At 39.9% G+C, this 16,311-nt stretch overlaps 1 protein-coding gene across 1 annotated transcript in view; it reads right to left on the bottom strand.

Moving 5' to 3' along the window:
* Positions 1-16,311, bottom strand: part of LOC121694869 — a 248,710-nt gene that overhangs the window by 146,445 nt on the left and 85,954 nt on the right. Inside the window, exons 30-34 of the mRNA XM_042075243.1 lie at positions 15,998-16,171; positions 15,730-15,903; positions 15,250-15,399; positions 2,901-2,997; positions 2,515-2,710 (exon numbers count right to left, since the gene is read on the bottom strand). Coding sequence (XP_041931177.1) covers positions 2,515-2,710; positions 2,901-2,997; positions 15,250-15,399; positions 15,730-15,903; positions 15,998-16,171 — 791 coding nt within the window. The remainder of the gene's footprint in view (positions 1-2,514; positions 2,711-2,900; positions 2,998-15,249; positions 15,400-15,729; positions 15,904-15,997; positions 16,172-16,311) is intronic.

Here is a 16,311-nt window from a genome sequence, read left to right as displayed (position 1 = left end):
TCGGAGCATGTGTGCATCGCACGGTTTTGATGGTTCATGGCATGCGTAATGTAGCCTCATGCCCATATGTGACCCCAGACAGTTTTTCCCCCTATTCGCGTGAAAGGTGTGGAGTGCTGCGCGTCACGTGCAGAAATGGCAAGTGGGAGAGATAACGTAGGCAGCCCGGAGTTGGAGGATACACCAGCATCGCATAACTGCGAACATTTTGGATTCAGAAAATGGTAGATAGAACTGTGACTGTGCAAACATTGTGCAACACGTAATTATGCTAGTACAGGCCCAGAGTGGCAAATAGGGAGCTTCGGGAGGATGGGCCGGTCTGAATATTGTGAGCTGAAATATATATTGTTTCTGAAGTTCATTTCCTGCGCACTCCCAGCACTTTAGCAGCTTAGGCTGTGCGGTCGCAGGCCCTTACTTGCAGCTTTCCAAATATTAGCAAAGTAGCCCTCACAAAAACTGTTTGGAAATCGCAACCAAGTTTATATGTGCAATAATTAAGGGGAGTAGGAGACTATACTGTATAAGCGGCCCCTCCTCCAGTGGCACGGCTCTGATGAACTCTCATATGTGCAGGGGAGATGTGTAGTAGGCTAACAATAACTAATTTTACTGAAAGGTAATAACCCTAGATCTCAAAACCCTTCGAAAATAAAATATTACAATGTGTGTTGGGTCCTCCTCACGCGGAAGATCTAACGTTCAGCTTCAGTGAGCAAATAGCCCTGTTGAGACTGCTTTAGAATTAGGGGAGACACACAATATTGCCCGGACGCATAGTAGGCTAAATGCCCTCCGCTGGCTGCAGAAAATTGCAGTTTAACAATAAATGCATTAAACAGCCATGCTAATCTGAGGTACCAGTCTAGTTTTATTCCATAAATATATTGTTTCTATAGACATTAGCGGCAAGCACTATCAAGAGCTTCCATGTACTACGCATGTTTGTCAACATTGCAAAAACTACAATTTTCGCACAACTTGGTGGAAAGGTGTAGCACAGGCTAAGGAAAACCCATTAATTGCTGGAGCTGATCGTATTGAAAGTATTTCCCATATCGTAGCCTATTAGCTCGCTCGCAACAACAGCAAAAATGAAACATGGAGAGTGGATGTCTCCGCGGAGACACCGCTGTTACATTAGATGCGCACTCAATCACGATTCAACACCGCTGTTACATTAGATGCGCACTCAATCACGATTCAACACCGCTGTTACATTAGATGCGCACTCAATCACGATTCGACGCAGGAAAAAAACCACTGGTAGTAACAAAGGTGTATTGGATTATAGCAAAACTTGGCCAAAAAAAGGTGGCACCACATGTTAGCACAAAACGTAATTTCTGTCATATACAAAGTAAGCTAAGCTTTTTCTCCATTGTCAACATGAACTACAGGTATGTTCAAGCAGTGACATGTGGTTTTCATGCATAGGTTAACGTGACGTGAGTCAGACTTTCTTTTAGTCTGAATCCTGTCTCTCTCAAGTCACGTTAAATGGTGTGATTAGCAACTAGATTTTAAAAAAAAAATCCCGGGAGTGACCCGACCCCCAGTTTTTTCATACTGTAGCCTTGTAACCTTTTTTTTTTTCTTGAGGGGGGGGTGCCCTGCCGCCACTGTTAAAAAAAATCTAGAGGAAGCACTGATTTTAGTCAATCTTAGTATGCTACAAAGGCACAGAAGTTCCTGTAGATGGCAATAACACATTCTCGTTTGCCAAATAAATTTGAAATCAATGTCTTTACTCTTGCTGTATTAAAATCTAACCTTTCCTCAGAGATGGTGTTAATGATGTGCTTAAAGTCAAGTCAATTCTTTCAGTTTGTGCATAATTACATGATATAACTATACTAATACTTTAGCCTAAATGGTGGATAATTAAGCTATACATCATATGCTGAAGTATGGTATTTCTGAAGTGTTAAAGATTAAAAGGAAAAATAACAACAAGAATCGTACAGAACCCAAAACCGTGACCTTAAAACCCCTATTTTTTGCTAATTGATAATCAGTTTGCTTTTCCGCTGATTAAAGTATTATTCGGAATAGATAGTCTTTATTTTTTATTTAAAAAACTGAAACTAACGTTGTGTAAACCCCTGTCGACATGGTGCAGTGATTCCTGAATGCAATCATCAGTCAGGGTCTCATAGCCTACTTGACGATTTCTTTTCAGGTTTGTAAATAAATTCCAAAAAGAAATTAAAAAGTGTCAGCCCGGTTGACAGTAGTAACATTATGTAATCAGAACAGATTAGGCCAATGCACCGTTATGTTATAAACTTTATCTTTCTTGCTAGCGCAAACTTTTCCTTTTAGTACCCCGGAGGAATCTATAAAAGCCTCAACATGTTTCGATCTAGTGATTTTCACCTCTTGAAATTGATTAATTCTCGTTTTCAAAGAAAGAATACAGAGAAGCAATAGAAAACGCCATTCTTTAGTACTCTATAATGATCACATTTAAAGTACCATTTCTCACTACATATTGGATACAATTCTTACAGTTTTCCAGAGTATCTGCGAGGTCGTTCCGGTTCATCTTCTTTAGGAAGTGCAATGTGATGTTGAGAGCCGCCTCTCTGGCGCTCTGGTTTTCATCAGCTCCCCTGTCATTGTATTTAATCTTTTCTTTTTTCAGAAGTCTCTTGAACCTCTCCCACTCGTCGTTCATAAATTTCATTACAATTCTCTTAAGATCCTTTGACAAAACACAGGGGGAATTAAAAGTTATATGTTTTGTTTGTTTTAATTTATATGGTTATGGATAATCAGTTTGGCCACCATATTGTAGTTGAAAGAGAGTAAACAGCTATTAGGGAATGTTTACATTCAGCCACAGCATATGTTCTAAAATGCATTATATTGATGTAAAACAGTTTTAGTCTTACAGTGAATGTGTCGAATACATCTTCATGAACCATCTTCTTGAGAGCCAGACTTTTCATTCCTTCAGACTTACACCCGCAGTGTTCCTTTGGAAGGTGTCTGTAAAGTGGAGAAAATTAAATTTTACTTTACATTGTGTGGTGTATTGCAAAAATATTGAGGGAACAAACCCACTAGAGTCAGGCACCATTATTCAACAAGTATTCTCATTATAGTGGATGGAATCCACTATCTTGAAATCTCCTGGCTTCTTCTTATTATATAACCTTTTGTTTTTACCTTTTCAAGAATGAATGCGACTCTAACCGCTTAACGTACAGACATGTTGAAATAACCGTTGTGTAGGTCTGGAATGGGGCAAGAGTGTTATTATTTCAGATTTTTTTAAAAAGTTTATACTTTTTGAGAAATAGGGGATTAAAAATGTTAAAAAGCTCATTTTCCCCCATAGACTTGAATGGCTGTGATGTCATAATGGCCTAAAGCCAGCTGCGCTCGTTAAGCTCCCAGAGTAGTTCCCGGGCTAATCAGAACACTGGCACAGGTGTCATCTGTGAATCCAACTGTCTCAGCTTCTAATGCATACAATCTGTGCTGCAAAAAAACTACACATCCCGTAATTAACTTGTGCGCATGCGCAGTAGCGTTCTCCTTGCAGGCCACTTCACGCCATCATCGACGTTCAACCACACTGCTTTCAAGCATCCTCTTGAAGAAAGTTTACATTCTTGTTGTCTGGTTCGTCCAACAAACAACGACGAAACGGACATTTTCCTACCACACCCAATGTAAATTACAATTAATTTGTGTTTTTTATTCAAATGGAGTGTGTGAAGTCTGTTTAAAATGACGCGGCTAATCAAGTAAGCAAGCAAGCTGGTGTTAGCTTCAAACTTGTAGCTTAGCAACATACTCGTAGATGCTAAGTCTAGAGAGGATGTTAAGTTTAACTCTAGCTAGTTTGATAATATTGGTATTACGCCGAGTAAGTTCATAACTTGATTAAGCGATAACCGAGGATTCAGTAGGTAAGTTATATTATGTTAGCTAGACCTTGGGAATGTTTCTAGGTTCGCGGTTGTGTGCAGTGGAGGCGGTAGCTAAGCACTTCACACTCAAATTGCCAGCCAGCCGCCTTTCCTAGCGATAGCTGTCCTGACGTGGGAAATGGCCTTCTATGGCAAACAACCACTGGCTGAAACTTTGCCTTCGTTTTGAACTACGTTTGTATGAGTGGTAGGTTGTGGCGTAAAATGACTTGATTGTAGGCTTAGCTGTTTGTTGTTCAGTTGAACATATTTACAGTGGGCAGTGCTTCGACTTGGCCAGCTTCACTCGCGGTCCGCGCGTGGGATCACACGGTATCACGCGACTTTAATTTGTATTTTCCCAGTGTGACGCTGCCCAAACAACCGGTAGATGGCTCAAGTGAGCAGGGTGTCTCGTAAAAAGAAATGGAGCCTGGAAAACCCTACACAGACTTCACTACAAACTTTAGCAGACTGGTTTAGAAATAATTTAATAGCCAGAAATATGCCTGCCCTGCCCTAATAAAGAAATATTTGGTTAACTGCGAGTGAATCCCATTTGCAGCCGTAGAAGAAACGCAGGACAAATTAAACATTCTGGTTTTCTCCGAGGGCAACGATGATAGACAGACATCATTTGGACAAAATATAGAGCATATTAACCTCCGTTGCTCAGCCAAATGCCTTCCTGTTACGTCCTGTTATCACGGAGTTACAGGCGATAAACGCCTGTAGTTTACTTCATTAGCGGTTTATTTTTTTGATTATTAAAGAGTGTTTTTCATTTAAAGGTTTGACTTCGTGCTTATTCAGTAGAGCATTTAGTGCTCTTCCCAATCCCAGACGTTCACATTGCATGTTTGTTTGTAATGGATGCAACCGCGAGATACGCTTGTCATAGGCGCCGATACCGTGGGTGCTCCGTCTCTCGGGCACCCACTGAAAACATCGAGCACCCACGTGTGACAGCTTACAGTCCCGGCTAAATTTACATTAATTTAAAATCAAACATCGCAGTTTATGTTAAATTCAGCATCTCTCATAATGTGATTGGATATGTTGCTGTCAATTCCCTACTTCATATACTAACCACCAATGAGAGCGTCTCTCGTATGAAAATTCCTGACACTTCCCACCTGAAGAATTAACGCAAGGCTTTGTCGGGTCTTCAGCCCCGAATGTTTAAAATGTATATAGCCCTGAATATCATTTTAAAAGTAGTCTGACAAAGCTTATTGTTTTGTGGCACAGCTAAACACTGGTACCTCATAGAACGTCTATAACAGACAGCTTTATGCGCAGGGGAGAGAGCGCGCGCGCGCGCGCTGTGCTTTATGATTGTTGCCTTCTGATGGTATCTTGCTAATTCACTGAACTGCATTAGATGACACAAATGGTATTGCCTTTATCTTATAACTCCTTGTCTGAGCGACTACCAGGCCTATGGTTTTTAAAAGTCAGATGTTCCCTGACAAAGACATTCGAAAATTAAGAATGTTTATTGACTTGAAAAATACACTAATTTTTGCAAACTCCCTTCATTCAACCCTTGAAGACATCGCGGTCTGGTGCGCTATGTAGATCGTTTCTCGTACCATTTAATTTCTCAGAATTTAGGTCTACTAGGCCTACAATAACGTCATCACCAAATACATCTTTTATTTTTAGTTGATCAACTACAAAGAGTAGCATTGGCCTACTGTGCACAGTGCACTGACGACTGTAGCAGCCCAACGTAACCAGTTGTTGTAGATGAGAGGCAACCCCTTGTTTCAGATAGCCTGGACAACATGTTACCTGGGTGTTGCCTACATTATTAATTAATGGTAGCCTACAATAGTTAATTGATTCGCGTAACATATTAGTTGGCTCAAAGAGTAGGGAATCAGGATGGAGAGAGTCACGCGTGTGTTGCTTTTCAAAACATATATTTTTAACATGTCTTTTGTCCGAGTGGCTGTAATGTAGCCGAGCGCTCATGGCGTATGAAAAGCGACTTCAAACCGCCTAAAACAACTTGTTTGTGAATGTCTGCTGCAGCACATGCACGTGCAAGGAAACCAGTAGGTGGAGAAACCAGAAGGCACACAACACCGGAACGATTTTAAGGCTATTTCGCATAGGCTACTCGATGGTGCTAATTCACACGCATTATAGCGACCCCCACTCACCGGGGTTAGTGGAAGGTGTTAATAGACGATTGGCGTAGCCTACAGTGGACTAGGGCTGTCAAAATTGCTCAAAAATTACGTTCGAATATCCCCTCTAAAATAAACACATGTATTCAAATATATTGGAATATCTAGGCTATATTATTTGCGCATTATGTCAGTGATGCGCATCATGTCATCTGTTTTTAACTTTTTGTATGGTTATTGCTTGACAGGGGGGATCCCAAGCAGCTTTCAGCCATAAGGCATTTCCTAATAACCTGGCAATAGCCAGATGAATTTCGCTCCACCTAGCTCCACTCATCCATCACCATTGAAGTGTTGCTTCAGAAGGCTGGGCCTAATCAAAAAATGCTTGCATATGATTGAATAAGCCACTTGTCCGTCATCTATTGACGTGCTACTTCAACCACTCACATCGAAGCCAACCCGTGACGCTAATAACAGACTCACAGTCGCTTCTACGCTATGTCACATCTATGAAACTCCCGCCCTGCGTCCTGATTGGCTAAACCATAAAGTTGGTTGGAGAAATCACTCTCAATGGAAGAGGTCCCAGATGGATGTGAGTGAAGCTAGGCGGAGCTAAGCGGAACGACATTCATCTGGCTAGGGTCAGGTTAATTTCCTAATTCACCTGACACTGATATTCAAAATGTTGAAACTATTTCGGCATAGCCTATAAGCAGTTTAATTAAATGTAATGTTAGTTGTAAACAAACGGGCTACTTGGTGAGGCTTGGCCTCACAGATGCGCTCGTGCCTTAAATGGCAATACAAATCTTCACGATAGGCCTATTAACTGACCGCCCGATTCACGTTGGCTGGGGGGCAGGGGGGGCCATCAGACATTTGTTCCCAAGGGTCTATGAATTGTTAACCCGGCCCTGCCCCCAACGAACGCAACTTTCCACCTCTGAGATAGCTGAAAAGAAGTCTAGAGGACTCCTAACTCACTAGACCTACTTACTGTAGGCTGCGCAAACCACAAGCCTGCATTCGAGGCAGGCCTTCTGTTGAAGAATTTTATATAAATCCTGCGCTAACAGTAATCCTCCTACCCCCGCTACCACAGCTGTGGATAGTGTGGCATGCTCACGCTTTATGTCTCCTTCTTGCAAACTAGGCCTATAGCAAAAACCATTTACGTCTTCAAAAAATAACAACTTGCCAGATATGCCTTCATAAATTTGGGCTTCATTCAGCATTTTGTTCTTCCACTGGAAATGACTCTTCTACATTTGCTGCCTGCTGCATCCTTTCTGTTTGTATTGTTTAGAAAATGTTTGACGTCTTGAGTTAATGCATTAAACATTGTTTGCTGGTAACCAGCCACAAATAGCCTACAGATTCTTGCGTGCGTTCTCTCCAAAATGTGCCCGTTCTATAGGCTAGGTATTTGTGTATTGTACAGAAAAATAAAAATAACCTGTCAAGCAGTCAACTGACTACATTGCAGTCAATAAGTAGTGCAAATTATGAAACCAAAACGTGGGTCATAGTTGTCTAAGCCTCTGCTGTGAGGCCAAACCCATGAACAAAGACGCATTGATATCTGCAATAGTTTGTTTTTTTTGGCGAAACAAGCTCACAGCCGAACAAGTCATACTGAAGGGAGAGGCAACTGGCATGTGATCTCCCCACGGGCCAATGGATGTACAAGTTTTCTCCTGTGCCTACGATATTTAATCCAGTGTTTTGTCAAGTTGCAAAATGCTATTCGTTTTAACAAATTTTTATGATCGTATGAAGTACTTTTTGTATAGGGTACTATCTTAATTGCTTTATACTCAATACTTGACCAATGGCTATTGCATCTGTCTATTGAAAGTGAGAATGTGGCATGTGATATACTGTGTAGGCTTCATAAAATAAAATAAACAGATTGCTAATGGCCTACAAGCTGATCTGGGGGGCGTTTCCCGTACAACTACGGAGGTTAGCTTTTTACTAACAGGATGCATCGTTCAACTAACCAACATGTAAGTTACGACTGTTTCCCAAAACTGTCGTACTTACATAGTACTGTAAGTTTGGACCATGATAGTTTCCAAACTTCAGTAGTCTGGACTAAGGTGGTTAATGACGTTTAGTAGCACGTGAATGGGCACCTGCACATACTTCTGTGGCGCATTGCTTTAAGGCCGGCAGAAGACAGCCACCGTTGCACAGCAGTTACCAGTCCCCTGTCCAAGAGTTCGAATCTGGGTTAAGACGTTGACAACAATATTGACATCGTTGTTTACCTAAGTTTATCTTTTGTGCAGATCATATTATCAAAATCAGAATAAGCCTTCTTGGCTTGGTTTGCGTAAACTAACAAGGACCCCCCCCCCCCCATGAAAATCAAAGGCTACATATTCTCAGCTGACTCGTCAAAAAGTGCGCACCACCTTATTATTATCTGCAAGTGTGTGACTTTTACTTACGTGCACATGGCTGCAAATTGACTTTTAATTTATGTATTTTCTGCCTTGGGCATTTTAAAATATGGATGTATGGTGGTTAGAAGTGTAAATATCAATTAGAAACCTAAATATATTTATAATTATTAATTTGCAAACAAATAACTGGCGTCAGTGACATCTTTGACATGAAGATCCCTGGAACTATGCTTCTAGCATTCTACCACAGGTCGAGAGGTGTAGTTGTAACTACACAACTTTACGATAGTGGTTGCGAACGTTCGTTGCTACTATGGTTTTGGGAAACACTAACGTAGTGGAACGATGCATTGGACTAAGTTCCAAATATGAATGTAATTCTGCGGCATAAAGCAGATGTATTTGTTTATTGTACAGAAAAATAAAAATGACATGTCAAGCAGTCAATTGACTACATTGCAGTCAAGAAGTAGGGCAAATTAATTTACGAAACCAAAACGTGGGTCATAGTTGTCTAAGCCTCTATTGCGTAGCTTGTTAAAAACGTCGCCAGATAGTATTAAATCGGCAACAACATTGTTTTCTGCAGAAGCCTACCCAAGGCTACAGATTAATTCTGAACAGTTATTTCTCTACTGGCTCAATTATCACACCACTGTTTTGATTTGCGTAGTTGCGTTAACCCCAACACTGACAATAATGTAGACAGCAAATTTCGATTTCGATTTTCGTTACCACCGTGTAGTCAAGCCTTAAGCCATACCCAAGTAGCCTAAATCGAGGTAATGTTTAATTATGCATGATTTATTTTGTTATTGAATTCGTAGGCTGGGATTACTCTCGGCAACAATTATATCCTGATCCTGCTTTTTCAGAAGGGACCGCAGGCAGAGCGATGTACAGTGGTAGAGCGACGCACAGTGGCTGAAAGTGGTACTAAAGCTTCACGCAGCTTCACGCCGCGTAATGCGCGAATGAAGTGGTCATTTGAAAGCGATGCCCACTGTATCTAACAGCTGCCCCCCCCCCCCCCCCCCTTCTATTTCTGTTAGGTGCTGCTTCACTCTGCTACTGGAGGATCAGGCTGACTACAACTGCTATGGATGGCAGGAAAACACAGTACACATGAATGAAGACTGGATAAATGCACTTGCTTAACTGATAACAAGTTGTCAATGGTTATTTATGTAAGCTTGTGTAGCCTAAACAAGCCTAGGCCTAGCCAAATTTATCCTGGCTGTAGATAAAGCAGGATATGAATTTCTCAATATTTTGCCAGATTAGGCTAATAGTGGTTTACTGAGGTTTAATATCAATTGAAATACCATTGAAATCACGTTGATCTTTAGTTTGGTTGTAATTTCAACATTGTTTCAATATTCATTTTAGTGGAAACACCACAAGGGTTGGTACAAGGGTTTGTATGAACATCATGAAGTGATTTAATGTTTTTCAGGAATCTCCTCACCAACATTAACCCAGCAGCTTTCCATCCACTATTGTAATTCCTCCATAGTTAGCATTTTTAGCAAAACTGCTAGAAAACGTTAGCTAAGTAGTATGGTTAACTTGTTAGCATAGTTAAAATTTTTAGCAAAACTGCTAGAAAACATTAACTAAGTTAGCTAAGTAGCATGGTTAACATAGTTAGCATGTTAGCATTTTAGCAAAACTGCTAGAAAACATTAGTTTAGTTAGCTAAGTAGCATGGTTAACATTGTTAGCATAGTTAAAATTGTTAGCATAACTGCAAGCAAACATTAGAGCCATTCCAACTTTTAGTTATCGTCAAATATCTACCTATACACAGCCATTAAACTATTTGAATATCAACATTCATTAAACTTGTGACATCATAATACGGCCATTAAGCAATTAGAATCCTATGCCAGGTGTTCAGGTCACCTGCAGTCTCAGGCTTTAAGCATACAATCTGGGTCTCTTAAGACTACACATCTCTTCAACTGTTTCCTCTGCCCAAAACTGTTTCAAAATAAAAGTCCCCACTACAATAATTCACTGTTAAACAATTTAACCCTTTAAACTACTGAACTTTTTCCATTCAACTTTTAAACGGTCTACTTTTAAACAATCATTAAACTATCTATCTATTAAACTAGCTGTCTATCCACAACTTTTAACTTGTCATCAACTATGTCAACACTTGTCGCTAGTTAGCCTGTTAGCATAGTTAGCATTGCAAGCATGTTTAGCGAAACTGCTAGAAAACGTTAGCTAAGTTAGCTAAGTAGCATGGTTAACATTGCTAGCATAGTTAGCATGTTTAGCAAAACTGCTAGAAAACGTTAGCTAAGTAGCGTGGTTAGCATGTTAACATTGCTAGCACTGCTATAAAACATTAGCTAAGTAGCATGGTTAGCATAGTTAAAAATCTTAGCATAACTGCTAGCAAACATTAGAGCCATTCCAACTTTCAGTTATCGTCAAATATCTACCTATACACAGCCATTAAACTATTTGAATATCAACATTCATTCAACTTCCAGTCTGTCAACAACTTTTAAACTATTTACCTTCAACTTTTAAACGGTCTACTTTTAAACTATCATTAAACTATCTATTAAACTAGCTGTCTATCAACAACCTTTAAACTATCTACTGTCTATCAACAACTTTTAAACTATCTACATTCAGCTTTTAAACAGTCTACTTTTATTAAGCTATGCAACCACCATGTCTATCCTAGCATCACCGTAGTAACCATCTCTGTATTATCTGTTTTAACTATACATGATATTTTACATCACAACTTTAGCATTTTCATGCACTGGTAATTCCTTGGAATTGCATTTCTAGTTATTATTATTATTCCGCTTACCACTTTTTCCGTACGCAATTTCTCTTGAACAGTTTAACTTAGAAACTTCATTCAAACTTTGTAACATAGGTCTTCAAACAGATCAGGTTGCTATGACTTTTCAACTTTGTAACTTTTATACTTTTTAAACTATTAATTAAAAACATTTTAAAAATCCCCATAGACTTAACATGGCGATTGTGACATCACAATAAGGCTATTAAGCAATTAGAATCCTATGCCAGGTGCCCAAAACTTTTTCAAAATAAAAGTCCTCACTACAATAATTCACTGTTAAACAATTTAACCCATTAAACTACTGAACTTTTTACATTCAACTTTTAAACGGTCTATCTATTAAACTAGCTGTATATCAACAACTTTTAAACTATCTTCATTCAACTTTTAACCTTTAAACTATATACATTCAACTTTTAAACGGTCTACTTTTAAACTATCATTAAACTATCTATCTATTAAACAAGCCGTCTATCAACAACTTAAATTATCTACATTCAACTTTTAAACAGTCTACTTGTAAACTATCTATCTATTAAACTAGCTGTCTATCAACAACTTTTAAACTTTACGTTTAACTTTTAAACAGTCTACTTTTAAACTATCAACTTTTATTAAGCTAGGCAACCACCATATCTATCCTAGCATCACCGTAGTAACCATCTCTGTATTATCTATTTTAACCCTTTAGGCGCCAGAGGTTTTTTTCCGAAACGATCAATTTTGACATCTTCATTTCAAAAGGCTATATCTTAAAAGTGATAAGAGATAGAGACTTTCTGTAAATTAGAGAAATATTAAGGATGACCCAAAGTTTATGTAGAGATTAAATGTTTATATCTAATTTGCATATTATGACGTCATATGGTGGCGGCCATCTTGGATTATAGAATTTTCATGAAAAGTCGCATGTTTGAATGATAAAATGCACCACTTCTTTCCCCCCAAAATGTCCCTCACCTTCTGTATGCTATATTGCACAATACTGAATGCTCAGGTAAATAGTAAGTAGTGAACAAACTGTGTAAATCATTACTAATAAATGGCCGAAACAAACCAAATGCATGTAGCAGTAGACTGGCCTTTTGCTGTAGAGATTTTCCATTTACTACATACAGTAGGCACTCTGATTCCATGTATGGGGCACATATAGATTATTCAGATGACACACAAACACAAGTAGACAAGACCTGTTTAGTTCAAAAGCTCATTTGCCACGGCAAGGCACAGATCAGGACTGAGATGACGAGACAAGACAAGAGACAATGTTAGTATTTTTTTTCTTTTTGTTGTTTTTGTTGATGTTTTTTTTTCTTAGCTGACAAAGACACACACATCACAAGGACATGAACACACAAAAAGGAACACATAGTGTATGTCCTAAATGATCAGGGAAATAGATAGCAAATCAACAGTGTAAATCATTACTAATAAATGGCTGACATTTTTTTTTTTTTATGTAGCAGGCCTTTTGTTGTAGAGATAATGACTCCCTATCCCTATCCATACAGGGCCGGCATTCCCATCATCTTGTGATAGACTATGCATGACCTGATGTGTGTGTGTGTGTGTGGGGGGGAGAGGGAGAGGGAGAGAGCGTGTCACCACCTCCACCATGCGAGCAGCATGGCCAGATCTGCCTCGCGCGCGTCGAGTGGAGAGAATTTGCGCAGCTCGGACTAGGCCTACTGTCATTCTCATTGCGACTCCCCACACTGCCACTACGTTTCCCCCTAACTCTCCTATGAGCACTTCGACCTCGTCTAACATACCCAGTCGCATTAGACAAAGGCTCCACCACGTTACTGTCGCCGCGATTGTGGAGAGGCAAAAGACAGAAGCTAGCGCTATTAGGCTACCTCCAGCCTTGTTCGCCACACCACTAACACCCTGCTAACTTCCCGATGAACACTCCGAACCCGTGAAACATTATTCCCACCAGTGACATTGGGCAAACGATTCAACGTTTGTGCTTGGTGTAAGCTAAACTATGGAGTAAACTCTCACTTTGTCCAGCTGCATCATTGAAGGCAGGGACGCATCTGAAGCCTCACTAAACGAATCACCGTCATTTCCTGAAGGCAGATATTCCCCTTCAGAATCAGGGTCCGCGAATAGAAGACCCAACACTTCATTTCAGGTAAACTTTTTTGATGCCATTAGACGATAATCTAATGCAAATACTCGCTAACGTTGACAATATCACTCTGACTAAGTGGCTCACACGCACACTAGCTCCGGTATTGCACGCACTGATTCAATGCGCTGTAGCTCAAAACTTTTGTTTAAACCATGACCTTTTTCGGACTCGGGGATGACGTATGACATGTCTGCCACCTAGTGGAGTGGATGTCGAACGAAATATGACACCCTATTTGACTAAATCGGCCGTTTTATTCAGTACCGCATCTTGTCGAGTAAACTCGACAGTGGCGCCTAGAGGGTTAACTATACATGATATTTTACATCACAACTTTTGCATTTTCATGCACTGGTAATTCTTTGGAATTGCATTTCGAGTTATTTTTCTTCTTCTAACACACTTAATGCAGCTTCAACCGTTTAACGTAGAAACTTCATTCAAACTATGTTACGTAGGTCTTACTTAGGACATGTGGGCTCTGTGTTTTTCATCTTTGTAACTTTTATACTTTTTAAACTATTAATTAAAAACTACTCAAAATTTCCCCATAGACTTAACATTGGGCTGATGACATCACAATCGGGCTGTTAAGCAATTAGAATCCTAGGCCAGGTGTTCCAGCCACCTGCATCAACTGTCAGTTTCTCAGGCTTTAAGCATACAGTCTCATTCTCTTAAGACTACACATCCTGTTCAACTGTTTCCTCTGTCCACAACTGTTTCAAAATAAAAGTCCTCACTACAATAATTCCCTATTAAATAATTTAACCATTCCAACTATATTAATCCTCATCTACCTAGTTCAGTCATTCCAACTATATTAAACCTCATCTACCTCGCAAATAATTTAACCATTTAAACTATCCACCTATTTACTGTTCAGTAATTCCAACTATATTAAACCTCATCTACCTACCAACCAATATAGCAACCACCACAAGTACCCTAGCAACAGCCTAGCAACCACTTCCACAACCTAGCAACCAATATAACAACCAATGAGTTTAACCTAGCAACCAGCATAGCAGCCACCACAACTTACCTAGCAACAGCCTAGCAATCACTTAAAGAACCCTAGCAACAGCCTAGCCACCATGTCAAATACCCAGGCAACAGCCTAGCAACCACTTCCACAGTTACAACCTAGCAACCAATATAACAACCAATGAGTTTAACCTAGCAACCAGCATACCAACCCACCACAACTAACCTAGCAACAGCCTAGCAACTACCTCAAGTACCCTAGAAACAGCATAGCAACCATGTCAAATACCCTAGCAACAGCCTAGCAACCACTTCCACAGTTACAACCTAGCAACCAATATAACAACCAATGAGTTTAACCTAGCAACCAGCATACCAACCCACCACAACTAACCTAGCAACAGCCTAGCAACCACTTCAAGTACCCTAGCAACAGCATAGCAACCACCATTACTATCCTAGCAACAGCCTAGGAACCACCTCAAGTACCCTAGCAAAAGCCTAGCAACCATGTCAAATACCCTAGCAACAGCCTAGCAACCACCACAACTTCAACCTAGCAACCACCATAGCAACCAACAGGATTACCTAAGCAACCAGCATAGCAACCACTTAATGTGGCATACCAACCAACATATGTACCCTAGCAACACTATTGCAACTATATCTGCATTATTGTTTTTACTCTGTATGATATTTTACATCATATTTTTTGCATTTTCATGCACTGTATTTCCTTCAGGAAATGCTTTTCTAGTTTCTTTTTACTATTTGGTATTCTATTATCACAAATGTTTTTACTCACAGTTTACAGGTGGGATATTCCAACAGAAAAGATCCCTGCTTCTCTCCAGAGTGTCCTAGTTTATTTCCTTTGAGATGGAGCAAGGGATCTGATGTCACAGCTTCAGTCAGAGCATCACCACCCTTATTTGTTATTATGCTGTCATTAAGTCTGTATGGAGAGACCAGGAGCAAAGACATACATTTTTGTTTTTGTCCTAAAAGAGAGATCTAACCTAGGTATACAGAAACACATTCACACACACACGTACACACACAAGCGTGTGCGCACACACACACACAAACAAACACACTCAATACGCTGTGAGAAGAAGAGAGAAAGAGAGACAAGGGAGAAAGAAAAAAAAAACATTGTCTATGTACTAAACTCAGACCTTAAAAAACAGACCTTGTCAAAAGGTTTTAGAAAACAGCTGATACACTAATAGTATTGCATATATTCCTTTGGTGTAACAGAAACTCCTTAATAGAACACACTCACAGCAGTTTCTGTAGTTTACAGTCTGGTTTCTCTAGGAGAGCAGAAATGTGCTTCACTCCTGAGTCTCCCAGTTTATTTCCACTCAGATCCAGCTCTATTAGGTGTGAGGGGTTTGATATGAGAGCTGAAGTCAGAGCAGCACAGCCTTCTGCTGTTATGCTGTTGTTATGAAGCCTGTGGAGAGTTAACAATGTTAAATATTAAATCTGCACTGCTGTTTTCTTTATTAACACTAATTGTGTGCTTGCTATTTTACTCCTCAACTCACTGCAGTTTCTCCAGTTTACAGTCTGGTTTCTCCAACAGAACAGAGATGTGCTTCACTCCTGAGTCTCCTAATTTATTTCCACTCAGATTCAGCTCTTTTAGGTGTGAGGGGTTTGATGTGAGAGCTTTAATCAGATGAACACAGCCCTTGTCTGTTAAGTTGCTGTCATAAAGCCTGTTGGGAGAGCAGGTGGGGTTGGGGAGGGTGGATTACATTCATTACTGACTCCATATAATTATGACCAGTGGTGCAAAAAGGGGGTTTGCAACAAGGGCACTACGCCAGGCAGCGCTAAAGTGATGGTGGAAATTTTA

The sequence above is a fragment of the Alosa sapidissima genome, chromosome 20, assembly GCF_018492685.1.
Source record: "Alosa sapidissima isolate fAloSap1 chromosome 20, fAloSap1.pri, whole genome shotgun sequence".
NCBI classification, from domain to species: Eukaryota; Metazoa; Chordata; class Actinopteri; order Clupeiformes; family Clupeidae; genus Alosa; species Alosa sapidissima.
The sequence above is the reverse complement of the archived record's forward strand: the minus strand, read 5'-3'. Positions and strand labels throughout refer to the sequence as shown.